The sequence below is a fragment of the Cupressus sempervirens genome, chromosome 9 (assembly GCF_028749045.1).
Source record: "Cupressus sempervirens isolate cs-2001-9-10 chromosome 9, ASM2874904v1, whole genome shotgun sequence".
Lineage (NCBI taxonomy): Eukaryota > Viridiplantae > Streptophyta > Pinopsida > Cupressales > Cupressaceae > Cupressus > Cupressus sempervirens.
In genome coordinates, this window is record NC_143126.1 from 220,303,413 (window position 1) to 220,316,003 (window position 12,591).

The following is a 12,591-nucleotide window of genomic DNA, read 5'->3' on the forward strand; positions in this document are numbered from 1 at the left end:
ATTAAAATTTGGATGTTGCATCCACATTTTCTCAAACCTAAACAGGAAATTCTTCCTAGCCTGAAAAGGCCTTGCCTTAAATTGGAGCAGAAAGTGGTCAGAGGAAATCTTCAGAATAACAGAAAGTGAACAAAGACAATAATTAGTCCAGTCTGAAGAAATAAGGACTCTATCCAGGCGGGCTTGAATATAGTCATTTCCAACTCTTTTATTGCTCCATGTAAAGTCAATACCTTGGAGTTCCATATCCATTAATCCTTCTTTATTAATGAAATCCATGAGATCCAATGTACCTTCCAATTCAGACATGTTAATGTTTGTGTCTCTTTACTCCTAGCTAAAAAATGATGGGTACTATAAAAATTAGTTAGAGGAGATCAAGTATTGATTCTTATAACCTTATGATTGAGATAGAGACGTTTCATGCGGAAAACAATTCCAAAAGTTATTTAAGCTATAATAGTTTTAGTGTTGCGATTCTTGTTTTTATTTTAAAGCTTCTTGAACTTCCTTTAGATTAGGTCTAATAATAGTTTTATATAGACAATAATTTGAACCTCTTAGTTTTTACTAATCTATTTACATTGCTATTCTTTATATATATTCTTTTAAAATTATCATTTTTAAAACAAAAAAAAAAATTTAATATATACTAGTTAATTAAAAAGCTAAACTAAATTCAATAATAAAAAATAAAAGTTATATTCAAACCAAATTTAAATGAATGCAACTCTTATATAAAATATATCATTTAAATATTAATAAAAAATAAGATATTTAATACATGCTTTGAACTCTACATTAAATAACTTTACATTGATAAAATATTGGAAAAAAAATCTAATAATTTGTTTATTTCTAAAGTGAAAGGAACCCTACTAACCGGCCAAAAACAATGTTGGGCCAGGACGTTTATGACACGTTAAAACCCTACCCAACCTTTTCAAACAAACAAAACAAAATAAAAACAAAAGGATAAAATTAATTTAATAATGGACAATAAATGCTTTCCATATTAACGAAATGGAACAGAAAATCTCAAAATAATTACCAAACGTCATTATATAAATTTTTATTTTAGCATTTCACGGTTTGTCTTAAAAGTGCCTAATTAGTCCATTTTATGGAGCACTTTTGTTTCTTGCGGAAATTTGACGCGGTCTTGTGGAAGGGGTTTTTAGACTTTCTATCGTTTTTATTAAAAATATAAAATTTCGTCTCAAATAAGAGACGCGCAATTTAAATTTAAAATATGAATAGAGATGAAGAAACTAAATTAAGAATATTAAATTTGTATGAAGCATTTTTTAGAGATTTAATACATGGTTAATATAAAGTCATTTGCATAGTTAAACTATCTACTATTTAATATGAAGGGGTTAAAACAGATATCTCAACTATCACATATTGACCACTAACTATTGTGATATATTGTTATTTCAACAATATCAAATCTGTATTAGCGAGTTGGTTATTAATATTTCTATTACAATAGTAATTGTCTTTCTAAATTAATATAATTGCTAATTAAGTAAATGTTTATCAACAATAATTTGTCTGATTATAATATTTTGAAGTCAGTTTTACAACTTTTTAATGTGTTGTAATTTGAAAGTGAAAAAGAAAAAGAAAAAGAAATAATAAATATTATAGAATAAAATATGTCAATAATGTGGTAACTTTGAGGTTAGATAGTTAGTATATAAATTTTGACTTTTTAAAAATTAAGTTTCAAGCTCAAAGGTTTAATTCAATAATAATTAGAAATTAATTAAAATTAGATATACATAATGTTAAAAAATTGGAATATTTAAGATATCTCAAATGCCACCCTAAATAAGGTTTTTTATTGCATTACCATACTTTGAAAAAGTGTTCACAAAACAAAAGAGAATTTATCAAATATTGGACAATTTAAGGAAGAAAATAGGAGAATAAAGTATACCATATGAAGGGGGTTGTGGCTGGCTTAGAATTCTTAAGAGACAAATGGTATGTTGTGGATTTTCTAAAACTAACTTAGTGATGTTGTTAATTTGGTGTTATTTATGCATTATTTGTGATTGGCTCGCAATATGATTTTAAAAAGTCTCTTTAGTTGTTTTCTAAATTCTTTTTTGTTCTTTATTTTATTTGAATTTTTCTCGTGTTCTTATATTTAAAAATAAAATAAAAATTGGACTCTTTTAAATTCCTATTTTTATCCAATCATAGAGAAATTAGAAATAAGTTTTCTACGGGGTCCCTAAATTTTGTGGGTAGATATCATCATTTAAGGTGGTTGAAGGTAAGCCTTATGTCTAGTTTGCTCTACATTGTTCTTATTAAGGAAATATATAGGTGTTTTCTCAAGAATGATAAAGAGTTTAACCAAACAACAAAATAGACAAGTGTTGGAGATTGCCCTTTGGAGGATGAGATTTCTCAAAGGAAAGACTAGTTTCATCAAACAATGAGATTTTAAAGGTGGATTATGTGGAGAGGGTATCATTTTCTACCCATCATAGATGATCAAGCCAAGAGAACATTTGTGATTAAGGTCTTCAAGAAGTCCAAAGAATCCATCAAATTCAAATTTGTAAATTAAAGGTAGAGAAAAAATAATTAAGTAGGAAAAACTATTTGTTAGTGTTCATGATTTTTAAGAGCTCTTTAGTTTAAGTTTTTTGACTAACAATAACTAGGGAAATATCTCCTATTAGTTTTTATTAGATTTATTTGGGAGTTGTCTTAATACATTTGTGTTTTATTTGTAATTGGCTTGCAAGCATAATGTGGTTGGTTCATGTAAAGAATTTTTGAACCCTTCCAAAAAATCATATTCACCCTTTATATTATAAAGTTTTAAATGTAAATCTTTTATAAGTGTTATACTATTAAATGAAGATTCTAAATTATGTGTTGTATTGTAGCACTTACATTCTTTGAGAGGAGATTTTAAATTTTATATTGTTAGCGCAAAGCTCACATCTTTATGTTCATGATTGGTACAAATATTTTCATCCACTCTATCTCTAGTAAGCCTCATGATGAGGGCACTCTTGACTATTTTAACAATGACATATTCCATTGCCCAACTTAAACCAATTACCTTAGGATTAAAAAACTAGTTACTACATGGTCATTACAAGTTAGGAGCCAATTCTAGATAGGCAAGACCCCCATGATGACTTGGGCAAGCCTAATGATAGTGACCAACCTCAACTTCTTAATAAATTTATAATTGTTGTTATTTCGCTTATTATTTTATTTCTTTTATAATGTTCCTTTAAGATGAGACCTTATATATGTTAATGAATAATTTATTTCACCCTCTTATTTAAGTTGATATAGAGTAATATATCTATTTACACTTAATACTAATCTTTTTAATGTTCATGAATGTATGTATGATAATACAATATAATATCTTATAATTTATTAGTTAAAATCATTTGTCTCATTTATAAGAATCTATCTCACATAAAAATAAATAACCAATTTAACACTTATTATTTAATTGTAAATTTTAAATTATTCCATTTGTACTTATAATATAATAAGATCTTATAAATATTACTCATAGAATAAAAAATTAACTAGAAAATTAAACTCTAATTATTAGACATATAACATAATATATTAAAAAATAATACCACATACTAAATTATATAAAATCACACTGACCTTAAAAAAAAGTCATATTTTGAGTGATGTGTAATAGATCATCATCCACAATGTGGGCAAATGGAGAATTGAACCCATACTTTGAGCCATCTAAAGTGACAAATGAGCTAAGGTTAAGATCACAATTCTAGCTATTTTAAAAATTAGATAAATTACAATTATAAAGGTTGGTATTAGAGTGACCTTATTTGACATGATTAGAATAAAGGACATCATTTGACATGAATGCATAATTATCAACGAGTCCAACAAGAGTTTAGAGCATAATCTTAGAGAAAAAGACACCTCATATGAATGCCAACATCATTAATGTCAAGGTTCAAATCTACAATTATAAAGGTCGGTATTAGAGTGTCGTTATTTGACACGATTAGAATAAAGGACATCATTTGACATGAATGCATAATTATAAATAAACTAGTCCAACAAGAGTTTAGAGCATAATCTTACAAAAATAGACACCTCATATGAATGCCAACATCATTAATGTCAAGATTCGAATCTACGAACATATTACATCAATAAAACTACGACACCCAAAATCACAATAGCCCACTAGAATTGTGAACCTATACACAACAATAATATTATTAATCATTACCTAAGATTTTGAATATAATTTTTATTCACAGTATTTTATAAATTTCAAAACCTTTTTCTCATAAATTGTTAGCTTGCCACTCCATTACGTAGAAAATAGAAAATATATATAGTCTGACATGCAAGATAAACGTTACCCACAAAGGCAACTCCATCCTGTTGGAGGAAAAACCAAACAGTCTAAGCCGTCCTTATCTTGACGTAATTTAGTCCACCAATTTCTTGGGTTTTTCCAATGTTGAGGCTGGCCAGCGAAGGACTCTCTCAATTTTCAGCTCACAAAATTTAAAAAACATTATCATAACATGAAATGAGACTACGAATTTGGGGCCCGCTTTGTGGCCTTTCCTTTCTTCCACTTTTCGTAATGCGTGAGACAGAGTTCGTTGATATAATTAACAAAATGATGACATTTTTGAAACCAAACAGAATTTTCCAGAGGTTCCACCGATTTGGAACCTATCATCTTTCCACATTTAACGGAATTTTCTGCTTTATTATGAGGCGGTATACAGGTACTTGTTCACACTTGGGATTATCTGTTTCTCTGTGTGAATGGGGTTTGCAGATGATCTTCCCTATAGAAACCAACAATTAAAAAAAAAGGGGAAAATATGTTCAGTGGAGTATACAGATTCCTTCAGGATCAGTCCATTCAAGTGTATATATACAGATATATGTGTGTATATGCTTGCATGTGTGGGTGCATACAGCAATATGGAGGTCTGTAAGATTGCTCATGTTTTTGCACTGTTGGTCTCCAGTTTTTGTTGGCTTTCATGGAGTGCTTCAGGAGTAAGCAATATCAATGGAGTTATAAGATCTGAGAATTACCAAGGCGGACTATGCTCTATATTTGTGAAGCCTTATTCCCAATATAATTGTCATGAGTATTCTGTAAGTATGTTTTGTAGGATTGATCAGCTTTTCTTAATTCTAATGTTTTACATTTGATCTTGATGTTTCTTATGTGGCTTTTGATTTGGCTGAAAAGTATATTGGCTGGGACTTGATTGAATGAGAATTCGGTTTATCTGGGCTAATAAGATTCTAGTCTTTGGGGCTTTATAAAGCTTTCTTAATATTCCGCCTCAGGTCTCCAGTCCTCCAGCTAAAATTTGATTATTTGTGAATTTAGTACTAGAGAGGAAAACTATGGATCAGCTAGTATACACACAAAGTTTTCTCTTATGTCTTTAATTGAACTACTTGAACCTTGGTTTGGCTCAGGTAGCGGGTTTAACTCCTCATTTATAAGGTACACATTAAGTTTTTTGTGAGAGTATAGAGGCTTGTCCCGTAAAGAGCTAAGTTCCATGTCGTTGGGCTGAATTTTTTTTTTTTTGGAGCTATAGGAGCCTTGCTCTGTACAGGGGATTAAATTAATCTTTGTTTTATGGGTAGGAGGTCGGAGTTGAGATTAGTTATTATGTGATGTTGTGATTAATTATTATTATTATTTATTAAGTTTGAATAGATCGGAAGTTAAGATCTCTGAGGTAAGAGGCTCACAATTTACTGTTGTGTTGTAGACTCTTGCCTCATTGAGCTAAACTCTTCATTCCTCTCAATTAAGACATTTAAATAGGTCTGAATTGAACTTCTAATCTAAATTTGATACCATGCTGAGAATTATAGACCAGCTAAGATTCAAACCCAACCTAGGACCTTCAAAGTACTATTGCAGTGAGCTACAAACAACTAGCCCTCTTTCTGTTGGTTTCATGAATATAATTTGAAACTCGAACATATTCACTATTAGTAATGTGAATAAACTCAAACATACCGAATAATATTAATGTGGACTGAAACTCAAACTTACGATTATTAATTGCTTTTATTGCAGATTGGAACATCAGATGGCTTTAGATTGGGGGTTCAGAGGCTCAATATTCCTTCCTTCTCTAAGGCTCCCGTTCTGCTCAATCATGGTGTTTTATCAGTGAGGATAACCTACTTTCATAATAGCTTAGGCTACCTATAAGAACTAGAAGCCTAGAGCAATTTATTACAATATTGGATATTATAATAAACTTGTATGATGTTCATACAGGGTGGGGATAGTTGGATTCTGAATCCACCTGGTGAGTCCCCTGCATTCATTCTAGCTGATGCAGGCTATGATGTCTGGATTGGCAATGCAAGGACAACAAGTTTTAGCTATGGGCATGAGTATTTGACAGAGAATGACAAGGTATATATATGTTGGAACACAACTAATGCAACACTTTAACCCCTTGACATATAAATTATGATAGATACGATCTTGTTACAGTCCATAATAGTGTTTGAAAGTGCTCCTAGATGTAGCTGTGTACAGATGGTTGTCAAAAATCTCTAGTCAGTTCATATATTTTGCTATTTTATTCTTGCATTCTCTTATTGTGATGATGATTACGGAGTGTGATTTGAAACATTGATGATTAAAAAATATACACAATCGAATCCAGAAACAAAAAACTCATACCTTGATATATGTTAGAAACATTAATGAATTGAATCATCAGGCATATTGGAACTGGAGTGTGGATGAACTGGCAGCAATAGACCTTCCAACAATGGTGTATCTAGTAAACAATATAACGAAGAGAAACATGCACTTCGTAGGCTTCTCTCAGGTAACTTAGTCCTCGTTTTTTCACTTTTAATTTCTTCCGATGAAGGTGCATGTTACATTAGTGGGTACTTAAGTTGTAGCTAATTAGTTTGGAAATGACATTGGAAGGGCACTCAAGCTGCTTTAGCTGCTTTTAGCGAAGGTTATATTGGAGATACGGTAGAAAAAGTGGCATTGTTGGCTCCTATTGCATATGTTTCCCACGCATATACACCCATTGGAGTTGCTGCTGTAACTCTCCATCTGGACAAAGTAAGTTACCAAAACGGAAGCCCTGTAAATTTTTTAATATTGTCTGTGGACATTTCTTAAGCTTCTCACTTCTTGAATCCTTAATAAATTCCACCAGTTCTACTCATATAGGTGAAAATATTTAAATATTTTTCTATGTACTGATTTGATTGGTTCTCCATTTCATTAACATCACAGTTTTTACAATTTGTGTGAATAGGTTTATGATATTGATGAGTAGGAAATATTTTCTATACCAAGTCGAATTCTGATATTGCTCTCAGGATTTAACTATGTAGTTTTTTACTCAAACTCATTGACCTATGTTTCATGAGTAGTGGTTCACATGAATCCATCTCTCATGAGAATGAATGGATCCTATAACACTCCTTAAATCTAGACAATACTCACAGAAGTGAACTACCAAAACTTCCCAAAAAATTTATGAAACGTATTCTCTGAGCTACCAAAGCTTTAATTTGTATGTAATTGTTAGTTGACCATAACAGTATTTTTGAGGATAGCTGCTATGCTTGTGAAAGCTTTTCTTGTATCGTTTGTGATAGTATGCATTAAGGAAATAGATTTCCAGTCCATAATCAGTTATGCTTTTGTTTGTGGATTCAGCTATATAAAAATTGTTCCACACAGCTGAATCCAGAAAAATCAGTTATGCTTTTGTTTGTGGATTCAGCTATATAAAAATTGTTCCAACAAAAGACATAATAGTATACATTTTTCAAAATCTTTAGGTAATGGGAGTATATATTTTGTATTTTTCAGGTCTTTCAGGATCTGGGATTGCAGTCATTCAGCACAAAAACGTGAGTCTATACCATTCATCCCAAATTTCTTATTTATATCTTGTCTAATCCATATTTGAAGACACTAGATAGCAATAAAAAGAAGAAGAAATTGCTATCACTTCATTTCAATTTATTTTTTCCGTATCTTTATTTTTTCCGTATCTCGGGTAAACCTGGGACACCAAACAAGCAATCAAATGAAACTAATTCAGCAATTAACATGACACAAAACCTTACTACTATATGCAGTAAAACAGGAAAGCAGTATGTGGACATGATATGTGCAGCAGCCAACATGCGTTGCTTTGAAGGCTTAACTGATGCTTTCACAGGTAAAAATCATACAATTTTGTGCCTTGAAATTAATCTCCTTAGCTCTTTTATCTTTGTAAGTTTTTTTTTTTTCTTTTTACTAAAACTGGATTTATTTCTCAGGCATTAATTGCTGCATCAATAGTTCAAGGAGAGCTTTCTATGAGAAATATGAGACTCAAACTACTTCAACCAAGAACCTTGCTCATCTAGCCCAGAGTAAGCATTATATTGCTGTGTTTTACATTTTGAATCTAAACCCTAAATATGGGTATAAAAAATGCACTTTCCATACAAACTATGTAAAGTTTAAAAACTAATTGTTTGAATCAATTCTTCCTGAAGCTGTATTCTTTGTATGGTGGATTTTAGAATTCTTTAATAAGGAAATGGGTATCAAGAAAAAGGGCCCATTTAGAATGCTACAAACCCTAAGTTTTGAACATGTTTGCATGCAGTGTACAGAGCAAACAAGTTCCAAAAATACGATTATGGGTTGTTGCAGAATTTCATAAAGTATGGTTCGAAAGACCCTCCTGTGTATGATTTATCCAAAGTCCCCAAGCAGAAGCTGTTCCTGGCTTCAGGAGAAAATGATGCCTTGTCAAATGAATTGGATGTGGAGAGGCTTAAAATGGACTTGGGAGGTCAAGGGTTCCAGTATCTCTACAAGCCCACTTATGCTCATTTGGACTTCATTCTTGCCTACAATTGCAAGCAGGAGGTTTATGATCATGTCATGTCTTTCTTTGAAAGCAAGGTTTAGACAGCAATGTTCAGCATGGTTTGTGATTTGTATGCATGTCGCTGTAAGTTGTCCAACAAAATTGGGCATGCCAGCGTATATGACAGATCTTTCCAAGTGTAATTGAAAAATTGTATGTAAACCTTGGAAGGCTCCGAAATGTACGGCTTACTAATTTTGGAATGCATACACTCTTTTCAATAAAGAAAACAAAATGGTGGAGTGACCATGGAATATAAAGGTGTGAAAAGAATCTTGTCATAAAGCGATCTGATGTAATGATTTCATCATTTGCTCCTCCCAAGGGAAATTTTTATATATACATAAATCTAGGCTAATTAAATAAACCCAATCAATAAGCACACTTGAATAATATATATTAGGAGTAATAAGCAATATTAAAATATAATGTATAATAAGATAAAAAATAACAAGATATAATGTGGTCCATTCAATGCGGGTGTGTGCTATATCTACTAAAGAAAACAAATGTCTAATTTTTTATTATTATCTAACAAGAAGAAGATTACAATATGACGAGCTTTCACATTACATAACTACTTATGCATAAGCCTCTAAGGCGATTTATAAAGACTAGTTAAGATAGCCAAAATAATTGTGAACTTGTTTAATTGATTTTTGGCAAATACACTTAACAAGGTCAGTAAAATTTAAGCATCTTAGTACAATCAATTGCCACATACCAAAAATCTTCCACTTAATGATTGATCAAACTATATATCAAACATTCTCTCACTTTGAGATTGATCTTGGATGAATTAATGATTGATCAAACTATATATCAAACATTCTCTCACTTTGAGATTGATCTTGGATGAACATCGTTGCACTTGTAGATCTCACTGAATTGACATATTTGAACTTCACTTGTTTCTCATTTCTACTAGTATTGTGTTCAAAGGCCAACAAAAACTAAGAAGTAAGTTTTTCTTGAGCTACTACCTTGGTCATTATATCTTTAGGATTCTTGTTAGTGTGTATATTCTCCAACTTCAACTATCATCTAGAATTGAGTGTATGAAATGGTACCAGAGTTGTATATGTTTCATCTTAGAGTGGAGTGTTGAGCTCTTAGCAAGATAAATGAAACTTTGATTATCATTATACACCGTACGATTCTCTTGTTACTTGCCCAAATCCTCCATAAACCTTTGTAACCAAATCATCTCCTCACTATCCTCCTAGTAGTAGCAACATACTTTTCTTCTATGGTGGAGACCACAACAACCTCTTGTAACCTTGAAATTCAACTAATTGTTGTTTCATCTACAATAGGCACATGCTTTTCTATGTTATTCTTGCTATTATATCTCTTTCTAGATCTAAACCAACATGTTGATATGTGTTTTATGACCCACCAACAGTTCAAAATAATATCGAGATATTTAACCTCTCTTCATCAAAATCCTGTGTATGCTAATATTGTAGAAGATCATACAAGTGGCTCCAAGGTTTCTTTCCTTCAAAATAATTACCCAAAAATGGTCTAGTAAACTATGAGGCCCCTTTTTACTTTTTTAAATTTCTAAATGCTAGGCTAAATCTCATTTAGCTATAATCTTTGATCAAATCTTGATTTAACTCAAAATACTTTATATATTTGATCACCTTATCCTAAGTTCCTATTTAATTAAAAGAATCATGCCCCCTTTTAATTAAAAAAAGTCCCCAAAGTTCCTCTTATCCTATGTGTGCACATGAAAAGGATTATTCTCATTTTAAAAATAAATAAAAGAAAATGAATTTTGTCTACACATGTGAGGGTACACTTTTCAAGGTAAATGGAATCTTTTTTCTTATCCATACATCTTTTGCCTCTTAAACATAACTGTTGATCTTGCCTCTCAAGATTCTTGTGCACCAAAGACAACATGAGGCTCATTCTCCACCATAGATTTTGCCTCTTAATCTCTATCATCCATTTTTCTTTATAAGGAGGTTCTCTCCTCACTCTCTATATCTCTAGCATTCATGCTATTGCAAAGTTGCAAGATTTTCTCTAGAGTATTTGGAGCACTCACTACACTCTTGGCACTCTTGCGTTGTTAAAGAACTCTCACACTTATTTATCTGAGTAGTTATTGCATCTTAGGACTTGCATCATAGCTTAAACTTTTACTTTCACCATTCTTAGATTACATTTATTTTCTTGTACTTTCATATCATTTAGATTAGCTTACATCCTCATTTTACAGTACTTTGAATTGCATTTGCACTCACTTGATTCTTGGATACTAGCACTCTTGCTTTTTTCTTTTAATGTTTTGTTCTATGGTACACCTACCAAGGGTCACTACTAGGTTCATTGAAAGCCAACCCATCACAACTCTTTTATTCTTGCATGTCATAAATAGGATTCTATAAGCCGCCTCTCAAGTCTTTCTTTCCATGAGATTGTTTGAGAATAAGGGTTTATAGAAGTGTACTACATTCTATGCATACATTTTTAGCACCCACCATACAAATCTAGACCTTATAAACCTAAGGTAAAACTTAAGTGGTGGAATGATGATCACTATTGTGACTACCATAGAAACAAAGGTCATAAAACTAAATATTATATTGAATTGAAACATAAAATCCCAGATGTTATTGATGATGGGTTAGTTGTTGTTGGAACCCCTAAAGGTTCATGTGATGAGGATAATTCTCTTGAGCAAGATCAAATTGTTGAACCTATCTCTAGTGATGTTCCCCTTGTAACCTCTAGTTATTCCAACACTTATGCATCTCCTAAAACATCAAATATTTCCAATATGAATCCATCAAATAAAGAATAGGTAATGCTTTTTGTATTGACTATGTGTACCCTCAAGGGATACCTCTAAAAGAAACTCAAGCTAATCTACATTTGGTTGCAAACCTTTTCAATGCTACTAAAACTAAAGATCCCAAACCTTCATGCATAGCTATGAATATCATACGTTCTCCAAGAAATCCTCCATTACCTCTTCAAGAGCCTACCCTGCAAATCCAAGATAATCCCTTCCTTAGAATTGGTTCTATGTCAAAAGGACTATCAAAATGATGAAGAAAAGATTTTCAAGAAAGATCAAGATCGATATCACTCCACACCCTTTCATATTACCCAAGATGTCATTCCTCCATCTCAAAAACAATATATATGTCCATGTCTTATGTTAGGTGCATCTCCCAAGAAGGATCAAGATACCACTTCCATTACTCCTAGTGAGCTCATTGAAAATCAAGATAAAAGTTATCTTCCTATACTATCCAAAGGAATTTGTCAAAATTAAAGTACCCCCTCATTCTCTTATAGTACTTCTTCATATGTACCTCATAAACCCCACATTCTTCCTAAGCCTTTGCATAAGAATAAATACTTTAAGCTTCAGTTGATCCTACCAAATAATTTTCTCCTATCAAATCTACTCATAAGTCTATTGGTAGCCTCACCCACTTTGCTCCCTCTAAAGATATTGATATCCCTATCCATTATCCCTTTGCACCTTCTAAATCCACCCTTGGTTCTTATCCGTTAAAGAAAAATCCTTCCAACCTTCCATCTATATTGGGACCTCATGTTCCACCATCTCCTATACTTTTCACTCATATCTCATCATCTACTTCTC

The 12,591-nt window shown here is 31.8% G+C and overlaps 1 protein-coding gene across 1 annotated transcript; it reads left to right on the forward strand.

Moving 5' to 3' along the window:
- The first annotated feature begins 4,679 nt into the window (after positions 1–4,679).
- On the forward strand, positions 4,680–9,192 carry LOC149538299 (triacylglycerol lipase 1-like). Its single transcript, XM_089799679.1, has 9 exons — positions 4,680–5,163; positions 6,113–6,208; positions 6,320–6,460; positions 6,774–6,884; positions 6,992–7,135; positions 7,898–7,938; positions 8,170–8,252; positions 8,356–8,451; positions 8,691–9,192. Exons 1-9 carry the CDS (start codon positions 4,822–4,824, stop codon positions 8,996–8,998), a joined length of 1,362 nt encoding a protein of 453 aa, XP_089655805.1. The 5' UTR covers positions 4,680–4,821; the 3' UTR covers positions 8,999–9,192.
- The last annotated feature ends 3,399 nt before the right edge of the window (positions 9,193–12,591 follow it).

Coding starts and splice junctions, on each gene's coding strand:
- LOC149538299 (XM_089799679.1), top strand. CDS start 4,822: ATGGGGTTTGCAGATGATCTTCCCTATAGAAACCAACAATTAAAAAAA. Junction 8,253..8,355: donor CTTAACTGATGCTTTCACAG/GTAAAAATCATA, acceptor TTTATTTCTCAG/GCATTAATTGCTGCATCAAT. Junction 8,452..8,690: donor CCTTGCTCATCTAGCCCAGA/GTAAGCATTATA, acceptor GTTTGCATGCAG/TGTACAGAGCAAACAAGTTC.